The sequence below is a fragment of the Cladophialophora yegresii genome (genome assembly GCF_000585515.1).
Source record: "Cladophialophora yegresii CBS 114405 chromosome Unknown aczIN-supercont1.1, whole genome shotgun sequence".
Lineage (NCBI taxonomy): Eukaryota > Fungi > Ascomycota > Eurotiomycetes > Chaetothyriales > Herpotrichiellaceae > Cladophialophora > Cladophialophora yegresii.
Window position 1 is genome coordinate 3,852,405 of NW_006913045.1, and position 18,702 is coordinate 3,871,106.

Below are 18,702 nucleotides of genomic sequence, written 5' to 3' on the forward strand. Positions count from 1 at the left end.
TGATCCTAATGGGTTATGACACGTCTTCTTGGGACGCAGAACTGACGCGTGGGCACTTTGGTCTTACGCCGTGTGTCTAGCGGCGAGGATTTTGCTCAGTCTCTCATCATCATCATCATCTTAGCGCGCCTCGAATTCAGGGCATATCCAATATTGTAACAACGCAAGCTACAGTACTCACAAGGACTGTGGCTCAGCCTCCGTGCAGGGCTGGCGCGAGTTGAGTATGCTCGATCTGTACGACTATCCGCGCCAATGAGCCGCTATACTTCGGCCCGGTCCCGTTCTTGGAAGGCTTTCATTCCTCTTCAGACTCACTGGCGTCGCTATCTGTATCGCCATGTCCATGTTCCTCGTTAGCATCGCTCACCTCGAAGTTCCCTATCTGCTCCAAGGACAGCGTGATTTCTTGTTCTTCGTCGTCATCAACGGGCAGCACAAACGTTAGAGGCTTATCAGCTTCGGGGCCTCCGAGGAACCTTTTCTGGTCTGGTTTCTTTGCCGTCGGATCAGGTTTGCGCGAGAACATCGAGGGCCGCCAGTACCAGCCACTCATGAACAAGGGGATGCTGCCATCCTGCGCGGTCTCGGGCGCGATCTTCCAGACCTGTTCCTTGTTGCTGGTCCACCATGCCGCCTCCGGTGCCTGTATCCCGGCGCCATGCAAGCCCAGATCGAGTCCAAAGGACACGGAAGACTCCCTGGTTTGAAGCAGAGCCACCGCGCGCCGACTGGCCGTGTATGTCTTCGTGACGACCCAAATTCCCTTCTCTTCCTCGATGCCGCGCTTCTCGAACATGGATCTCCAGATGTAGTTGAAGATGCCCTTGTCTTTGTTCTTCAAGATGCGCTCGGCGCTGTTCACAAACCATGCTTTGGCACTATCACATGCGGTCGGGGTGAGCTCGTTGTGCGTCACAGAGCCCTCCGCAACCAGGATGGCCCCGGACGACGACTTCAGCGTGTACTCGGCTTTGAGAGTGCCTCCTACTGGAGCGGTGGGGACGCTGGGAACAAAGCATCTAAGTCAGGAGATTCCTGGTTGACGTGGGGAAATGTTGCCCCGGGCGAATTCCACGTGGCACTCACTCACTCACTCACCTGACGCCACCTGCCGCTTTCAAGTTGACCTCGAAGTCGTTGCGCGATATCATTGCCCCCCAATTCTCCTTGAGCGGATCAGGCTTCAACGCAATGTCGGGTGCGGGAGGCCAGTTGCCTGCTTCAAGAGCGGTTTGATCGGTTAGGTGGATGATTGTCTGCCATTTGCCGTCGTAGTCAAAATAGCCGCACGCGCCTGGCCTCAAGTCCGAGCTTTTGACGGGAGTATACAAAGCGTGACCTTCATTGTTGTTCTTGAAGCGTGCGGCGAAGGCGACATCGTGTCTCTCCTTGTATGACATGCTGAGCAAAGTCCTCCCAGCTTGACGAAAACTTGAAGAGTCTCAAATAGATGTCATGCATGCTTTTTGAGCCAGAAGCAGGTGCGGCTGAGTTCTGGTGTGTCCACTGAAGCAAGTGTATGTACGAGAACTCGGTAGGACCTGGATATATTTCCACCTCGTATTCGACCACCACAAGAATGGTGGACAACTCATCGTCTGATTGACTGTTACACAAAAACTACAGCCAGGCTGCAGACCGGTCTCTCGCTGGTCTGCCTGGACACACCGGTCGTCGCAAGGATTGGTGAGCATCTTTCGAGAATCTGCTTGAGCCCCTGACCCCCATTTGTCCGTTCGGGACGCCCCAGTCGGACCCCGCGCCAGCTTGGAGTCTAGACTCGCTCCTTCCTGCCATTTTCCCGGCCAAGTGCGGCTGGGAAACGCTGGTCTGACCAGCACATAGGTGACCAGTACAGTGGTAAATCACCCAACACTGAGAGTTTTGATGCATTACTGTCAGCTCGGCAGTCGTACCTGAGGCTGGCGTCTTTTGACTTCACGCAGCGTTTTCACCAAGCTTTCGAGACGTGAGCCCTGCGACACTACGATGCTCCTGTCATGGTACATGGGTGCAGCTTCGTCGTTTCCTGTGCACCATAGCGAAGATGGTACTTGGAGTCATCACTTCCGCGATACGGAGTCGGTCAGGCTCCGAAGGCTCGAGGTTCTCAGTCTCGGATGCCTCCGACATCAGCACGAATGCTGAGACCAGTGCCACAGAGGCTGAGCAGAGGCCATGGCTGGAAGACTTGAAAGACCTTGCAGCCGAATGCACGGATGCGGCTACCCGCGTACTGGACAATAGGAAACCAGCATACGACAATGTAAGGGTGCTGTTGATTTATTGGTCAAAAGGAGAGTACAAAGAGATGAAGACCAACGCCGCAAAGATTGGCAACACCTTCCGAACTGTCTATGGCTTTGACGTGATGGAACCATTGGAGCTGCCGGAGGAACGTCCGGGCAACAAACTCGGAGAGAGACTTAACAACGTCGCCGCGATCTCGAGCGAAAAGGGCAAGAACGATCTGCTCATCATTTACTATTGTGGCCACGCCGAATGGAAGCCCGGGAATCCCGACGACCTGATATGGAAGCCCAGAAAGGTAGACCAACCGAGAATATCATGGAAGCAAAAACAGGCAGATCTTCATGACGCGGACTGTGACCTGCTATTCATCCTGGACTGTTGCTACGCCGGCCGTATGGTCAAGATGGAGAAGAACACCTGGAGGCGGCGCTGTGAAGTCCTGGGTGCTGTAGATGCAAATACCAAGGCTCGTGTCGAAGAACACCTATCATTCACGACGGCCTTGTGTGCGAACCTCACGACCGGCGCCTACGCTCAAGACTTGTATCTGGTACTGTCGCACTCAGACGCCATGGACAAGCACAAATTGAGGCATGCGCCGTCCTGGAGCAAATACCTCTTCAACGAGGATTACAAGTTCGGTATCTACCTTCGACCACAGAAAAAGGATGTCGCCGGCCACCAAATGCCACAAAACAATAGTCACGAAGCGATACAGGACCCTCAGATACGGGACTTAGGCGAAGTGCAAGCCAAATCGGACGCCGTCATGGTAATTGCCTGCAAGATGCAGAAACAACCGCAGCCGGAAGAATTGCGACACTGGGAGAACATAATGATCGCCAGCCCACTGAGCGTGACTGCCATGCGGTTCCAGGCCCTCTCGATGGACGAGATCCGAGAGTTCGAGGAGCAGTGTCGGCGCGCCGCCGTAGAGGTCAAGCTCGCCAGCGTCTTCCATGGATCTACTGTCGCCATCCTTTCGATGCCAATCTGGATGTGGTGCAACCTCCAGCCGAGTCCTTCGTATGAGGCGATAGCCCTGGTTCGCTCTCACGACCTTCTACACCCCGCAACTGAAGGCTCGGGGGCCGCCTTAGCCATAGAAGATGTTGCGGGTGCCGCAATAAAGGAACATGGTGGCGGCAGCTTGACAGGAAGATCTCATATGATTACACCTCCAGTGACACCACCTGAAAGGTTCAATGCACTCACGAAGCAGTCTAGTGGGCTTGTTGTGGAACCTGAGACACGTGCGAGAGCAGAAATCCCGTGGCTCCATGGTGCGCTTTCTGGCTATCGTAGCCACAGCAGGAGTCAGCCTGATCCAGCGACCCGGAAGAGGACTCGTGTGCATCACATACCCATTCGCGAAGGTCTTAGCAAGGCTCTGACATTGCCTGGAACCTGCGTGAACATGTCTAATGTGGATTTATCAGAATTCATCCCAATGGTGGACCATCTTATGAAGGGCATCAAAGTATAAGTAGATCCGCTGGAGATATCGACACGTGGACCGAGTACTGACTGTCGAAGCCTTGGCCTTGACTTTGCTGCGAAACGATACCCCTAAAATGAACTGTCATTTCAATGAGACGCAAAGCAGTGCGGCGCGGAATCGACGCCACCACAAGTACTTCTGACGTGGCGCCTCGTATTTTGCGCAAGCCTACTCCGTACCTACGGAGTACCTACTGTGGTAGGCAGGTACTGCGTACTCGGAATCCTGTACAGCGGGAGACGCAGTGCCGCCTGTTCGGCTTAGCGTAAGCGAATCGGCCTGACATCTCAACTTCTGCTGGCGTTGACCTACCTTCTCAAACCATTAAGCGCCTTATCGTGTCCAGTGCACGGTGATCTGGAGATGAATGCAGATGGAGGTCTCCCCCTACGGAAAAGATCTTATGAGGGAGAGTGAGTTCAGTTTTGTACGCGGCCGGAATGCACTCCTCACAGAGCAGCTACGATGGGTTTTACCGACCTCCACAGGAATATTCAAGGCAATTGTGTATACCAGACTTGAGTCTGAGAGCACAGATGGCAAGACTGGGTGGCAAGTCATTGAGAATGAGCTTCAATTCCACAAATCCTCGGTCCGGATTGATAAGGCGAGTGAAGTTATCTTGTAAGTGGCTGGGACCCAATTCCAGCAATGCCGGCTTTGGAAACGTTAATGTGCGAACAGAATCCTGCGGGCATCGGACAACGGACGCCTGCCCGTCTCCGAAGATTGTCTGAATGAGGTGATGGGCACATTTGAAATCCCAGTGTCCTTCCTGTCCACTCTCATCAACTTGCAGAGCTTGGGTACAGGGATGACGTTCGGTTCTCTGCCACCCTCTCCGGGTGCCGCAAGCGATGTCTGTAGGACATGGTGGAATCTAGCTGGCATCGAATGGGATGCCAAATACCCCAAAGGCACCGCTTGGTGTCGCGGAAACGTCGCAGTGTACTTGCGTAGAGGTAATGATCGTGACAGGTGGCTGATTGCCTCGACGAGCCACAACCTTGTGACTGACATTAAGAACGTCAACAAACACAAAGAGGGTCCGTCGCCGCTTCGGATGGATTCTCGTGTCACAAAGAGTCCATCAGTCTTGCTGCTCTTGTGCGCTTGGGCTACTGACGGGTGGCAATTCTACCTTGACTGGACAGAAACCGAAGATGTAGGTCGCCTGGAGCGATCCGAATGGCACTGATTGTTTGCAGCCGGCTTTTCATGATGACGGGCGCTCGGCTAACGACACTATGTGGAGACTGCAGCGGACTCTTGCCAACCTTCAGAACAATGAGCGGGTCTTGACCTCAATTCGAGTCGTCCTTGCCGAGTGTATGGACCGATGGCCGAAGGTGTCTTTGCAGCCAAAACCAGAAGATCTCACGCCCTTCATTCTCCAAGCAACGCAGGATATATTACGAACCCAGCAGTTAATCGAATTCCAACAGACCCTGCATCAGCTGGTAAGAAGCCTCCTACTCTGCCCAGTAGTCCAGTGGCAGATTAGGGGTCTGGGCTTACAACAAGCAGAATATTACGAGAATGTCCGAAGAGAGTCTCACATTGTCAAGGGAAGCGCTCGCGAAGTCTGAATTGGCACGGCAAGGCACTCTCAGTGCAGCCAAACTCGAATACCTTTCGGGAATCATTCTGAGAACCGGGCTGATAGTGCTACTGCTGTTCCTGCCCGGCATCTTCGTTTCCGTACGTGTTGTCCCCGTCTCAACGAATCATCCGCTGATAAGGCCCAGGCCTTCTTCAGCACCAATATTGTGCAATACACCGACGAACGCACGGTGTTCTCCTTCGTTGGCTTGTCGCGATGGTTGCAGGTGACGCTGCCCCTAACCTTTGTCGTCCTTGTGACGACTTGGTACATGTACCGTCGCTCTTTGTTGTTCAGGAGTGGCAGCAAAATCCTAGAACACGAGCCAAGGCTCAATCACCCCCAAGCAGAGCTTTCCCCGGCAGTCAAGGAACAGCCGCCCGAGCCGCAATTGTCCCGAATATCTGACGACCTGGAGTCCGGTCGACGGAGTTTCCAAGCGAGTTCACAAAGCTTACCTCGTCGTCTGGGCTCGTCAGCGTTTCCTGCAGGAGGAGATGTCACTAGCACCTCGTCAGCGTTTCCTGCAGCAGTGGGCACTAGCACCACACATCCGCGAATCCACGCCCACTCGCCACTCGATCCCTAGTCTCATGCCCCCTCCTAAATCCAGAAGCTACTCACAGCTGACAAGTCCTGCGAAAATTTCTGTGCGGCCGCCAGTGACGGCAGACGGTTAACGGTCTCGCTGAATTGAATAATGGGAAGCGGCTGATCCGTTTCGACGAGTTTCCCTCAGCTACGCACGGGTGGGACAAAGGTATATGGGGACTTGCGTCGCATTGGGGCGTGAGGGATGACATAACGGGCTGGTGAAGTGGCTTCCTGGCGGATAGTCAGGGAAATGAAAGTGGAGCGCTGGGGGATGATATTCCTGCAGGCAAGGCCGAGGATGGTACCGTTATGAAAAGGGGCCGTTAAGATGGCTGGCCGAGAAGGATGCTTGTGAAGCTGTTTCTTGGGATTTTGTAGGACGGAACAGCGAGGCCACGCTGGAAATTGCCGGGTGTGCGGTTGATGGCTGCTGCTGACATCGATAGGGGGTATCGGAAAAGAAGAGTCCTTGAGCGCTGTTACGAGAGCATGGTTTACTGTGAATCGTGGCGCTTGGGACGGTAGCTCTAGCGCTTGGTCGTGGTACCGTCCTCCGGATGTGAGTTACCTATAGGGGGGCTGATGCGTTCTTCTAGCCCGGTGTATCGCAAAGAGCATCTCGGATTTATTTCTTCTTTCTCGTGTCAGAACGAGGTCTCGGCAGTGGGCATCTTCAGCGTTGATGACCTCCAAATTGGAACTCCGGATGTCCAGAAGAGCGCTGCTTTTTACTGCCTGAAGTTTGCTGATGAAAGTCGAGTTGCTCAATCTCCCGGATTCAGCTGAATCAGATGTCACTACGAAATGAGCAACCACCTGGAGCGCAGAATGACCAAAACTCATGGACGCTTGTAACGGGAAGCTGTTAGAAGCGTCCTAACTTCTTGCGCAGAGTCTTTGATAACGTCGACGACGAGATTCAACTCGAAGACAACCAGTGGGATTGACATACTGCGCCATCACACAATTAGTCCTAATCATCGTAGTAAGTTTGCGAACGTGCGTCATCTGAGACGCGCTGCTGATGGCTGTGGGGATAATTTTCTTGAGTACCGAGTGCTTCCCAACATGCTTGCTCCGGGAGTCTTGGTATTCTTCTTCCGCTCTGTATCAGCTGTAAGCTCCCTAACAATGCATCTTGACAAATTCGGTTGAGTTTGTCGGTGTCGCCAGATCCTCTGTAGCGAGTCCGACACATCCCGCCGTACGGCCCCCGTGTATCATTGCCGTCCGGAAACATGGACCTTCCCAATCCCTCACGGCGGCCTCACTATCAGCTGGGCGGGCTGTCGAGCTTCATTCCGCTCAATGAAGAACCCAGCTCGCTGTCGACGCGAGGACAGCGCCTGCCCACCCTGCTCCAGAGCCGCTCGAGCGCGTCACTCTTCACTCTGCCGCGTCGGCCAACAACCAGACGGGGCTCCATCCACAGCCACCACTCCAACGAAGATGAAGAGCACGGACATGATGATGACCTGGACTTCATGTCACCGCCCAGGCGACGCGCCCTCCCTCCTTCCGAAGTCGACCCTAGACGGATGAGCCTCGGGCCGGAGATTCTGATGACACCGCAAATGCGCAGCATGCGGTTGATCGGGCAGAGCAATCCGCGGTACCACTGGCACAAGTACTTCAAGACGGAGGAGGAGCTCAAACGGATGAAGAAGCCGATCAGAAAGTACTACGAGCGCAACAACTTCCTCATCACGCAGTACATCTACATTGATAAGCTGCTGGATTCGTCCTTGCCTCACCATCTCATCCAGGAGTACAGCCACCAGCGGTCGCGGTCGAACGGATACCTGAACACCATCTCCGAGGAACGGAATTCAGTCACCAATACTCCAGAGGTGGCGCCAATGGATGATGGCGCGCCGGACAACACGCCAACTCCCACTGAGCAAAGATTGAAGAGGACGCCCAAGGACCTGTACAAGCTTCCCAGCGAACAGACACCCTTGCTCCAGGATGAAGGGGAGGAGCATGAAGACTCGGTATGGCCTGAAATCAACCTCGAAGACATCGACAAAGGAGTCGAGTCGAACGACCCCATTGTCACCGTCGCCATCTATCTCAATCTGGTCGCCAACATCATTCTACTTGCCGGCAAGATCGTCGTCATTGTCTTGACTTCGTCTCTCTCAGTGCTCGCCTCACTTGTCGACGCTGCCCTCGATTTCCTCTCCACGGCCATCGTGTGGACAACCACCAAGCTCATTTCTCGACAAGATCAATACGCCTATCCTATCGGCCGACGACGTCTCGAGCCCGTCGGCGTCCTCGTCTTCTCCGTCATCATGATAACCTCATTCTTCCAAGTCGCCCTGGAATGTTTCAACCGTCTCCTCTCGCCCGATCACAGCGTCGTGGAACTCGGCATCCCAGCCATCGCCATCATGCTGAGCACCGTTGGGATCAAGGGCTTCTGCTGGTTCTGGTGCCGGCTGGTCAAGAACAGCTCCGTGCAAGCCCTCGCGCAAGACGCCGCCACAGACGTGGTCTTCAATATCTTCTCCATCATCTTCCCCCTTGTCGGCTTCTACTTCCAGATATGGTGGCTCGATGCGCTCGGCGGTTTGTTCCTCTCCTGCTACGTCATTGTCAACTGGTCCAAGACCAGCGTCGAACATGTCCGGAATCTATGCGGTGTTTCCGCAACGGCAGACCAGCGCAACGTCTTGCTATACCTCGCCATGCGATTCGCGAAGCCCATTCGGCATATCCAGGGCCTGCAGGCCTATCATACAGGCGACAAGCTCAACGTGGAAGTCGACATTGTGCTTGATGAGAATATGAGTCTGCGGGACAGTCATGACCTTGGCGAGAGCTTGCAGTACGTCCTGGAGAGTGTGCCGACTGTGGATCGCGCTTTTGTTCACGCCGACTATGCGGACTGGAATTTGCCCAGCCATATGAATCAGCAGGCCTGAGACAGTATCCGCCAGAGAGAAAGTGCATGTGAGTGAGAGAAAGAGAAGTCGGCTACGAAGTGTGATAGAATGTGATTCTGAGAGAGGAATTCGGTTTGATTTTGCGGCGCCTTCAACTGCCCGATATACCACATAGAGCAATTTGAACAGTGTTGGGTTTCTCCGTCGCTTTATTTCTCCGCTTGCCGTCTGACGTCGCTCGCACTCCTCGTAGCGAATAAAGCTTAGTTTTATCTTGGTCGTTGTTTTGATAGAGGCGGAGTGAAGCCATGAGATTGTGCTAAGCTTTCAAGGCTATGAAGCCTAAAAGAAAAGCTCCAGCTTGTCAGATGTCAATGGATCTCCGCATTCTAGGCAATTGGTCGTGCAGTCGTCCATAAGAATGAATACGCTTGCCGGGATCACGCGACTCCTCGTCCTCAGTGGCCGACCCACAGACGATTGAGGCGTGGTATCTCCATCACACCTCGTCTGAACGATGCCGAGGCTCGCTACTAAAGAAGACAGCGGCAATTGGTTCAAAGGCTGATACAACGTGTGCCGAATATGAGCTTCCTTCTCTGGCAAGGCTGGTCCAATTTCCCCTCTTAACGTCCCTTTAGTTCCACCTCACATCAAGCGATGAGATGCACGGAAACCCTGATTTAGAATCCACGACGTGTCCTCACATCGTGACCGAGGCGTCCTCGGTGTGTTGACCCGTCGGCATGGCCCCTATTGCTGCGATGGAGCTCGTATCCAGGGTTTCCCCGGATTCTCTTCCACGTCCCCCCACAACAGGGTTGCCTGACCTTTGCTTGATTGCTGATACTGAAAGGTACAGGCCAGCGATCGGGATAGTGTCACCTACTCCAACAAACCCCTCTTCAGCATATATATGCAACAGTCAAGCCATGAAGAAGGCAGGAGCCCAAGCATCTGGGTAATCTCCTCATAGGCAAAATGAGGTTCGTCCAGGTCTTGTCTACTGTCGTCTCCCTCTTTGCGTCCGTCCTAGCACTACCACAGGCATCGCAAGGCAGCAGTGGTCCTCCAACCGTGACGATCGAGAGTGGCGTGGTACAAGGAGTGTCGACCGCTATCCCCGGCGCTTCGCACAATATAACCAAATATCTAGGTGTACCCTTTGCGGCGAAGCCACTGCGATTCGCCCCTCCAGCTGCTCCCCAAGCGTGGAAGACGCCGTTCAAGGCGACCAAGTATGGGCCAGCTTGTATCCAGGAATTCGCCTACCCGGCACACGACATTACGATTTCGTGGTTCAATACTCCTCCCCCACCAGCCGGGGAGAGTGAGGACTGCTTGAACGTCAACATCTACGCGCCAGCGACAGGGAAGAACAAGACGGTCATGGTTTGGTTCTACGGTGTAAGTATGTCAACTCTGTTAAGGACCTCGTGACACACTGACGCTTCTGGGACAGGGCTCTCTTGCATTCGGCGCCAACTCCCTGGCAGCATACGATGGCTCTTACTTCGCTGCGTTCCAGGACGTCGTCATCGTGACCGTGAACTACCGTACCAATGTCTTTGGCTTCCCTTGTTCTCCTGAATTGCCCGCTCGAGGCAACAATCTGGGGTGAGTAAATACTCCTGGACGATGGAAAGCCAAAGAGCCTCGGTGTTAACATACAACACAGCTTTCTCGACCAACGATTCGCCCTCGCTTGGATCCAGCGCAACATCGCGGCCTTCGGCGGCGATCCCGCCAAAGTGACCATCTTTGGCGAATCCGCCGGTGGACTCTCCGTCGACGCGCTGGTAACGTCCTTCGCCACCAACCCGCCTTTCCGTGGCGCGATCGAAGAGTCCGGCCAAGGGACCTATCGTGCTCTGGTCGCGGATCCGCACAAATCATGGACCACCCTCGCCGCCGCGGTCGGGTGTAACACGACGGCCACAGTTTCCCATCTGAAATGCATGCGCGGCCTGCCTGCATCGACGCTCAAAAACGCAAGCGAACACCTCGGCCTCGCATTCACACCCATGGTGGACAACTATACGTTCGTGGCGAACCGTAGCGAGGCACGTGCTGCCGGCAAGATCGCCAAAGTCCCTATCATGGCAGGGACTAATGCCGACGAAGGCACGGTCTTTACGTATGGAGACAGCAACCTGACAGAGTACCTTGCAGCTGCCCTGCCCACGGCACCAGTGAGCTACCTCAGCCAGATAACGAGTGCCTACCCGATCGGAAGTCCGGGGATTGCCAATGTTTCGCAGCAGATCGCCAAGATTTACACCGAGTTTTCATTCCAGTGCACACAGGCCCGGGTGTTGCGGGATACGAAACGAGCGGGCATCCCGACGTGGAGGTCAGTACCCTGTGTCCTGGAATACGGTGCTTCTTCGTCATCTTGGTTTGTCTGTGAAGCCACACATACACACTCTCCCTCCGTCTTTCCCTTTGTCTCTCTGTGGTTGTGTGTGTGTCTTCAGCTCTACTAACACGATCTCCTGTTCCGGTCAACTAGGTACTTCTACAACGCCACAATCCCACAACTCGAGCTCTTCCCCGGCGCGGGCGTCTACCACTCCTCGGAGATCCAACTCGTCTTCGGCACCTACCGCCACAATCCGCAGCAGACGCAGACTCCCCTTGAGCAGAAACTGAGCACCTACATGATGGGTGCGTGGGCGCGGTTCGCGAAGAACCCCACCCAAGGACCCGGGTGGCCTCAGTTGCCCGTGGTGACGGCACTGGGTGGCGATGGCGTGATTAACGCGTCGATTCAGAGTAGCGTGGTTGATAGGAGATGCGCGCTGTTTGATCCGGTGTATGATCTGCTGCAGTGAGGGACAGGGTGAGGGTGAGGGTGAGGGTGAGGGTGAGGGTGAGGGTGAGGGTGAGGGTGAGGGTGAGGGTGAGGGTGAGGGTGACGGTGACGGTGAGTGCGTCTGCGCGAACGACGACCGAGGACGCCCCATGAAGGTGAACGCAATGATAACATGATCCGTGTCTTGATGCGCGAGGGGTGGGCGGACATTACCACCCCACAGTGACGGCCCTCTCCGTACGTGTATATCTACCGAGGACTGGCTGCAATGCAGTACTCATTCTTTCACACCTGACTTACTACCCTATCGTACCCTCAACTGACCAGCATCACCAGCTCAATGTCCCCTACGCTCTGCATTGGACAGCCGCAGAAGACCATGATAGCGCGTTTCTGGCCCAGAGGGAAAAGCGCCTCCAAAAGCGGCGATAACAGCTCCCAACTCGGTATCAAATTTCCCTGCACCTTGCGTTGAACTGTAATAAATCGTAATCCTGGAAGTACTCCGTAAACGATGAAATGAAGGGCATTGCGGTGCATCCCTCTCAGCTGTCGTTGAGACGCTCGCTTGCTCTCCTCGTTCGCTACATTGCTGACATAGATCACATTGACGGTTGCCGTGGTGATGTTACGGCACCGAGTGCTTACACGGTACACACATCACCGTCGTGCCCGCTGAAAATTCTAGGGCATCCGCAGTCCGGATGCCATCGAGCATGGCGAGACTTCCATGGTATGGTGGAATTTCCATGATTACTAACTCGTCGACGGATACTACTTCGAGAGCTCAGCACCAAGGTTACTTACTTGCTCCTGGCGTGCCCTCATTGTCCTCTTGTTCGAGTGGTCTCTGTCTCGGTCGAGATCGTCGAGGACGTCGCAAGGGAACCCTCTTCAGAACATCTTGTCTGGCCTGACCCACTGCCGCTGAAGATCCATGTGAGCTGATGGTGGAAGGATCGCGTGACCAGGCACAGCAAATGGATATCTGTTGATTTCGCATATCACTTGGCATATGGTAAGTCTCGCAGCATATCTGGATGTGGTAGCCCGTGCGTGTTTCTGTTTCTGCACCAATTCAGTATTCGTATGACGCCGGTAGCGAATCCAAGACGCACATGCGATACCTGATTGTGGAACGATCACCCGGAAAATTTATCGCCGAACCTCTCGATGAGTATTCGTATCTTCGTCAACATAAGGGTCCCCGCGTGCTCGATCTCCCACGTGCTCAGCCTTGTATGCCTTGTGTCGACTTCATTCCCCCTCGTAAAGCACCCAGCCACCACTTGGGCCCAGACACAGCCTATGAGTCCTCCATGCAACAGTCAGCACAACCATATGTAACAGAGCAGCCAATCCAGCCTTCCACACGCGGAGATCTGGTACGGAGAATTCAAGCAATGCAACGGCCATGACTGGGTAGATGATCAACGCGTTCATGCCTTGCGATAGACATGGCTGTAAGGTACTTATAAGTTTGAGAGTCAGGATGGCGACTCGACTGGTACTTGAAGTTATAGGCATGTCGAGGACAGCATGGATGCGGTCGCGCAAGGGAAACGAAGGAGGCCGGTCATGTGATTGTATGTGTTCGAGCAGGAGTTGACGTCGAACCGGTGACTGCGCCGGAGACTTCTGGAGAGGTGATGTCGGAAGGGATATTGAATTCCGCTTTCCGCCGCGTAGGATCATTGAGCTGTTGAGCTTGAGTTTGCCAGGGTCCCCCGTTTTCGACCGAGAGCCGTTGTGCGGCAAATTCTCCGCATCACCTTCACTGTCGCTTGCAACGCCGGTGTCATCCGGTGTCGTTCCGGTGCGTTTTCGTTCTTGAATCATAAATTTCTGCCGCTTCGATCTGAGACCGACGTCTTGTCCTGGTCGACCTTGCGGTGAATTCCCTTTCCGTGGCGTATCCAATCTCTGAATCCGCCGGCCGGGAGTTAGCTCTTCGGGCTCCATCGAGCTTCTGCGCCGCGCCGCAGGAATATCGTCGAGCCTCCCGGAAGATACGACTTGAAGTACATCATCGGCACTAGGTCTCTGATCCGGTTCTAGGGACAAAAGTCGTTTGAGAAAGGCATACAGTGCAGCCGGCAACTCGGGGCGTAGCTTGCGCTGATCGTCAAAGCCTTCCCAGGCAGTAATTTCCTGTCTCAACACATCAATGTCTTCACGTTCCTCGTGTAGGACATTGGCAGCGCTGTAGGGGAGATTTGCAAAGCAGAGGAAGTGCAGGATCATGCCCAATGAAAAGATATCTGACTTGGACGTAAAATTCTCAAAGGGGCCCCCGGGGGAGATGCGACGCAGCACCTCCGGGGCACAGTATGATATCGTTCCTGTGGCGCCAGTGGACTTCCGCGTCGCATATTCGTATTGGACTTCACCGAAGTCGCTAACCAGTACTCTAGTCTCACCACCAACGGTGTGTAGGAGGCAATTGCTCGGTTTCAAGTCCCGGTGGATGAAGCCATTGTGATGAAGGTGCCTCAGACCAGAGGTGATGTCTCTGAAAAATGTGTAGATTTCATCAAAATGCAGCTTTTTGGGCTCATTTGCCCGGCGTGGTAGCTCTGACTCTCCTCTGGACTTCCGTCGGATGCGTTCCTTGAGTTCCTGGGTCGACGTTGACGCCTGAGCTGAGCCGAGGACATAATTCTGCATGTCTCCGCCGTTGCAGTATTGCTGGAGAATAAATGCGCAAGGGACGCTTGGCCCGAATTTGCTGATCTGGAAGTCTTCCAGCCAGACATGCCGGTACGAGACCAGATTCTGATGTGAAAGTGTCTGCAAGAGCTGAACCTCGACCAGGACCTTCTCCAACCAAGCATGATCGTCCCCGATCGGTACGCGTTTGCAAGCGAAACGTCCTAGCGTAACGCCGTCTAAAACATGTTTGACCAGCAGCACAACTCCTTTACCACCCCTTCCGAGCTCCCTTTCTTCCACGAAGAACTTCTCGAAATAATTTGGCGAGAAAGCAGTCTCGGAGATGCCGTGAGCCTGGCTAGGAGGCACTGGAGCGCTTGCAATGAATTCAGCATTGGGAGGCGGAGTTCCTGATGTCGCAGCCGACAAAGGATGGAGACGTGATCGTACTGGCTGAGCGATGCGGCGTCTCGGGGAGGGCGGTGCTGACGTTTCATTTGAGCCAGGCAGGCTCCGTGCGAGCATGTCAAAGTAGCCCTGTGTAATGAAGCTAGGTTGCTCTTCCATTGAGCTCGTCTCGGGTTCCGGTGAGGAAGAACCCGTCTGAGGATGCCAAGGTCGGCCACAGGCTGGACAATCGCTGGGCCGGCGCTCTACATCTTGGTGGAACGGCACCAATTGGTTTGTTCGCGGATCGCGATAGACGATCGTGTCTGCGTGGCGGCTGATGGGAAACGTTCAGTATGGTGTCTCTTGGTTCGCATGACGGGAGGTTGACTTACAGGACAACCTCACGATTATTGTCGTACGGAATGATGGAGAGACTCGGGATGTCGGTGTCCTCCATCTTCAGACCATCAGCGGCAATTTAGAAACAATGCATGGACACGTGAACGGTTTTGATAGGAAAGCGCAACCTACATTGGACGATGCTGCTGCTCAACTTGTTTGTGGCGGTACTGCCGGAAGGAGCTACTCAGTATCGCGTCACGTTGCAGCACGCGTTATCATGCGGTGAAGTGGCATCATCTTCCACAATTGCATCCTCAGCACGGGTACCGGATGTTTATGCGTGCCTTGAATGAAAGATGAAAGGTCATGGGAAGAGATAGAGGACGTGAGGAAGGATGAGGCCGAAAGCTCAAGACGGGAAATTGGAGTCGGATGACGGTGCCACCTTGACTGATGCTTTGCCACATTCCCTCAGAAGTTCCGGAAATGGAAGTCCGACACTGCGTGACTTGTCAAACACTAAAAAGTACAGCTCCATCAATCGGAATTCACATTAGATTATGATGCTACATGCTTAACTGTGTCCAGGCCTGGGGAAGACTGGAACGGTGTCTATGCTATTGACGTCAAAGCCTGAGAAAGTACCCTGGTTGCTGTGTTGCCATCCTTGTCCTGTTTGCTGATCCACAAACGCACTCTGACGGAACGGATTCGTGCTCCCAGTAACGTTGGTTGTGATAGGGCCACCAGGCGTGGTTGGCCGATTCTTCGCGAAGGGGTTTGTGCCTGTTCTTTGAGGCTGCAGGGCAGGGGGCGAGTTGAGAAAGGACGGATTCGGCGGGAAAGGCTGCTGTGGGGAGGCTTGAGTCGGTGAAAAGGTCGTTTGGTCATGGACCAGTCCACCGTTAGGCGCATTGGTTGTGGTAACGCCTGTGTTGTGCTTTGCAAATGGATTGGTCGACGCTCGAACAGGAGCAGTTGGGCTGACAGGAGAGAACTGCGTAACCCCGGTGTTCATTGTAGACTGGCGGAACGGGTTGGTGGATGTATGTTGTGGTTGTAACGGCGGCTGCTGTGGTGTTGCAAGCGCCTGTGGTTGGAAATTTGGCAAGCCGTTCTGAGGAATCGAAGATAGCGCCCCAGTGAACTGATATCCTCCCGGTGACTGTATCTGTTGCTGTGGTGGCTGTGGCTCGTACCCGCCAAATCCGGCTCCTGTAAAGTCTGTCTGCAGCCCCTGGAGCCCCGGTAAAGCCTGATTCTGGAAGGTCGGTTGCTGTTGGAGGAATGGATTGTAACTTTGCTGAGGCGCTGGCGCTTGCTGATAGGGCTGAGGCTGCGGCTGGAATTGCGGTTGCTGGTTGAAGTTGGCTTGCCCCATCGTTTGTTGATTCTGCTCGATAGATTCAAAGAAGTCGATAAGATCAGGGGCTGGTCCTTTTGGTTGGTCCTGGACGGGCGGTGGTTTGGAAGCAACTGACGTCGTTGCCGCTTCTCTGGTGGTTGTGGTTGGCTTGTCAAACGGTGTAGAGGTCGAGACGGAGGCCATGGGTTTTCCAGTCTTCTTTGCTTCTTGCTGTGCCAAGTATTGACGTCGATTCAGTTCAAAGTCCGCATCATGGAGGTATTCCTCGAGAGCGTTGGTTAGTGTTGTTGGTGCATGCTTTAACTTCGGAACTTCCAGCCTGGTATGCATTTCGTACTGTCTCGCCACACTGAGATACTGGACCACAAGCTCTGTCTGTCTTCCAAATGTCTTGTAGATCTGCAACGCTCGTTCGGCGTCAGGACGAGACATTTCAAAATAATGCTCTGTGTTCAATTAGCCTGGTGACTTCTGACCACCCGACGACCCCTGACGTACCTAGGACATTAATAGTGCCCTCGTTCATCACCTTGAACAGTTCTAGTAGATCAAGGGTGAGTAAGCGGAAAGCAGTCAGTGCGATCTCATTGTCGGGGTCATGGTTGCCTAAGAACTGCTACTCGTCAGCATTAATTCAGGTCGACGTCTTAAGCGGAGTGCTCACGTCGCATCGCACGAGGGCCTCTATTTGATCCTGTACCACCTCCGTCTGCCTCAGGAGCCCCTTCTCCACAGTCAATCTGCGCATTTTTCCAGCCCCAGACTTGACGAAATCCGTCTTCGTGTCCCTATAAGCTCGCACTCTTTCCAAGAGGTACTCGGAATATCTCCGAATATTGAGGCCCTGAGTTTGACCTATTCCTCGTCAGAGCCAAGAAGGCCGCTGAGGATGTCTCTTACCTTCAGTAAAGCTGCTAATTGCCAGCCTCTTGGGCGACTCAGCAATATACCTCAAAGTGACCTCGGGTTGGCCCTCTCTGATCATGAGGTGGACCACAATCAATGCCTTGAAGACGATCGTCCATGTTGAGTCTCGCAACCTAACTTGTAACGTCCGAAAGACCTCGGCGACGCCTGACTCTCCACCATTCGTGGCAGACAGGATGGGCTCGATATATTTTGACTTCGGAGCGGCCAACTAGCAAGCCGTCAGCACTGCCGATGCGCTCCACGAACCAGCCTCACCTTCACTTTTGTAGCGCCTTTCACGATCTTCTCCATGATTTCTTTCCTACCGCAACGGTCGTAGGCGCTCTGCAGAGCGAGCAGAGCTGGACGGCTTGGAGTGATGAGGTGCTTCCGATGTGTCCGCGCTTTGGGCCGGTTACGAGGAGGCTGATGTCGGGTGTAAACCTGATTATGCTAGGCCGTCATTGTTTCACAAGGGCATGTTGGACAGAGTCGCGATGCGGTACCACAGCCACAAGGAGTGCCGGCTATGCAGAGTCGGACTGCGTTAGTTTGTTGCTTGGTGGGTGCGCAGTCGCAACGCTGGCGGTGGGTTGGTCAGGCCGACGATCTACACACTCGGAAAGGTGCACAAAGGATTGACAGTGGTCGGGGATGGAAAGCTCTCGATATAAGTATTGTCATGCGCTGGACACCATAGTGAGTGTCCGATACATCTGGCACGACGGTGTAGCACCGATGTCATTCAAGCCTACGTTGCTAGATGATAGCGGAGTTGAGTGGCTGCTGAGCTGTCCGATCGTTGCCCCGAGCTTCCATCCCGCCTCTTGGCGGCTCCTGGGTCGGAGCGTCAGCCTTAGGAACTTGCAATGCCTTCTTCCAGAACCGCTGGTAAGTGATTCGGACTCCGCCCGTGGCTTCTTCCTTGGCAGGGTGAGATCGCATGTACAGTCCAAATATATAAAGATCCGTGTGCGGCGGGAAACAGTGGGCTGGAGGGAGTGGAAATCCGGGACTCAGCAGGCACAAGAGATTTCGTCATGCATTCGCTTCTATCCTCTCGCATCGTGGTCTCGTTTTTGTCAAGAGGAATAGTATACTCATTTGTCCCATGATGAGACCAAGTAGACGGACAGAGGAATTGTGCAGGACGAAGTCACCATATATTTGCTCAGTGTCTTTTCATTCAGTCTCGTAAGACCCGTATCGGGGCTGCTGTAACGTCAAGCATACGTGACAACTTGTTTGCCAATGCTGGATCTCTCCCAATGCTTAGCTTCACCCACTCCTGTGCAAATACAGAAGTCATAAACGATCGTGGGGAAAGAAACTCTGGTACTGACTCCCTCCGACGGTTCGCCCATGAATTCCCTTGTGCACTGA

At 54.0% G+C, this 18,702-nt stretch overlaps 6 protein-coding genes across 6 annotated transcripts; 3 read left to right on the forward strand and 3 right to left on the reverse strand.

Annotated features, from left to right (window-relative positions):
- Positions 1–298: 298 nt before the first annotated feature.
- On the reverse strand, positions 299–1,403 carry A1O7_01380 (uncharacterized protein; the record flags this gene model as incomplete). Its single annotated transcript, XM_007755418.1, has 2 exons — positions 299–1,007; positions 1,102–1,403. The coding sequence occupies 2 exons, from the start codon at positions 1,401–1,403 to the stop codon at positions 299–301; spliced, it is 1,011 nt and encodes a 336-aa protein (XP_007753608.1).
- A 647-nt stretch (positions 1,404–2,050) lies between these two features.
- Positions 2,051–3,742, forward strand: A1O7_01381 (uncharacterized protein; the record flags this gene model as incomplete). Its single annotated transcript, XM_007755419.1, has 1 exon — positions 2,051–3,742. One exon carries the CDS (start codon positions 2,051–2,053, stop codon positions 3,740–3,742), a length of 1,692 nt encoding a protein of 563 aa, XP_007753609.1.
- A 3,450-nt stretch (positions 3,743–7,192) lies between these two features.
- A1O7_01382 (uncharacterized protein) lies at positions 7,193–8,884 on the forward strand (the record flags this gene model as incomplete). Its single annotated transcript, XM_007755420.1, has 1 exon — positions 7,193–8,884. The coding sequence occupies one exon, from the start codon at positions 7,193–7,195 to the stop codon at positions 8,882–8,884; it is 1,692 nt and encodes a 563-aa protein (XP_007753610.1).
- Positions 8,885–9,826: 942 nt separating this feature from the next.
- Positions 9,827–11,679, forward strand: A1O7_01383 (uncharacterized protein; the record flags this gene model as incomplete). The annotated part of the gene is made up of 4 exons (XM_007755421.1): positions 9,827–10,252; positions 10,308–10,462; positions 10,524–11,198; positions 11,358–11,679. 4 exons carry the CDS (start codon positions 9,827–9,829, stop codon positions 11,677–11,679), a joined length of 1,578 nt encoding a protein of 525 aa, XP_007753611.1.
- Positions 11,680–12,917: 1,238 nt separating this feature from the next.
- Positions 12,918–15,159, reverse strand: A1O7_01384 (IKS protein kinase; the record flags this gene model as incomplete). Its single annotated transcript, XM_007755422.1, has 2 exons — positions 12,918–15,036; positions 15,095–15,159. The coding sequence occupies 2 exons, from the start codon at positions 15,157–15,159 to the stop codon at positions 12,918–12,920; spliced, it is 2,184 nt and encodes a 727-aa protein (XP_007753612.1).
- A 459-nt stretch (positions 15,160–15,618) lies between these two features.
- Positions 15,619–17,631, reverse strand: A1O7_01385 (uncharacterized protein; the record flags this gene model as incomplete). The annotated part of the gene is made up of 5 exons (XM_007755423.1): positions 15,619–16,856; positions 16,909–17,026; positions 17,075–17,265; positions 17,311–17,548; positions 17,596–17,631. The coding sequence occupies 5 exons, from the start codon at positions 17,629–17,631 to the stop codon at positions 15,619–15,621; spliced, it is 1,821 nt and encodes a 606-aa protein (XP_007753613.1).
- Positions 17,632–18,702: the final 1,071 nt, after the last annotated feature.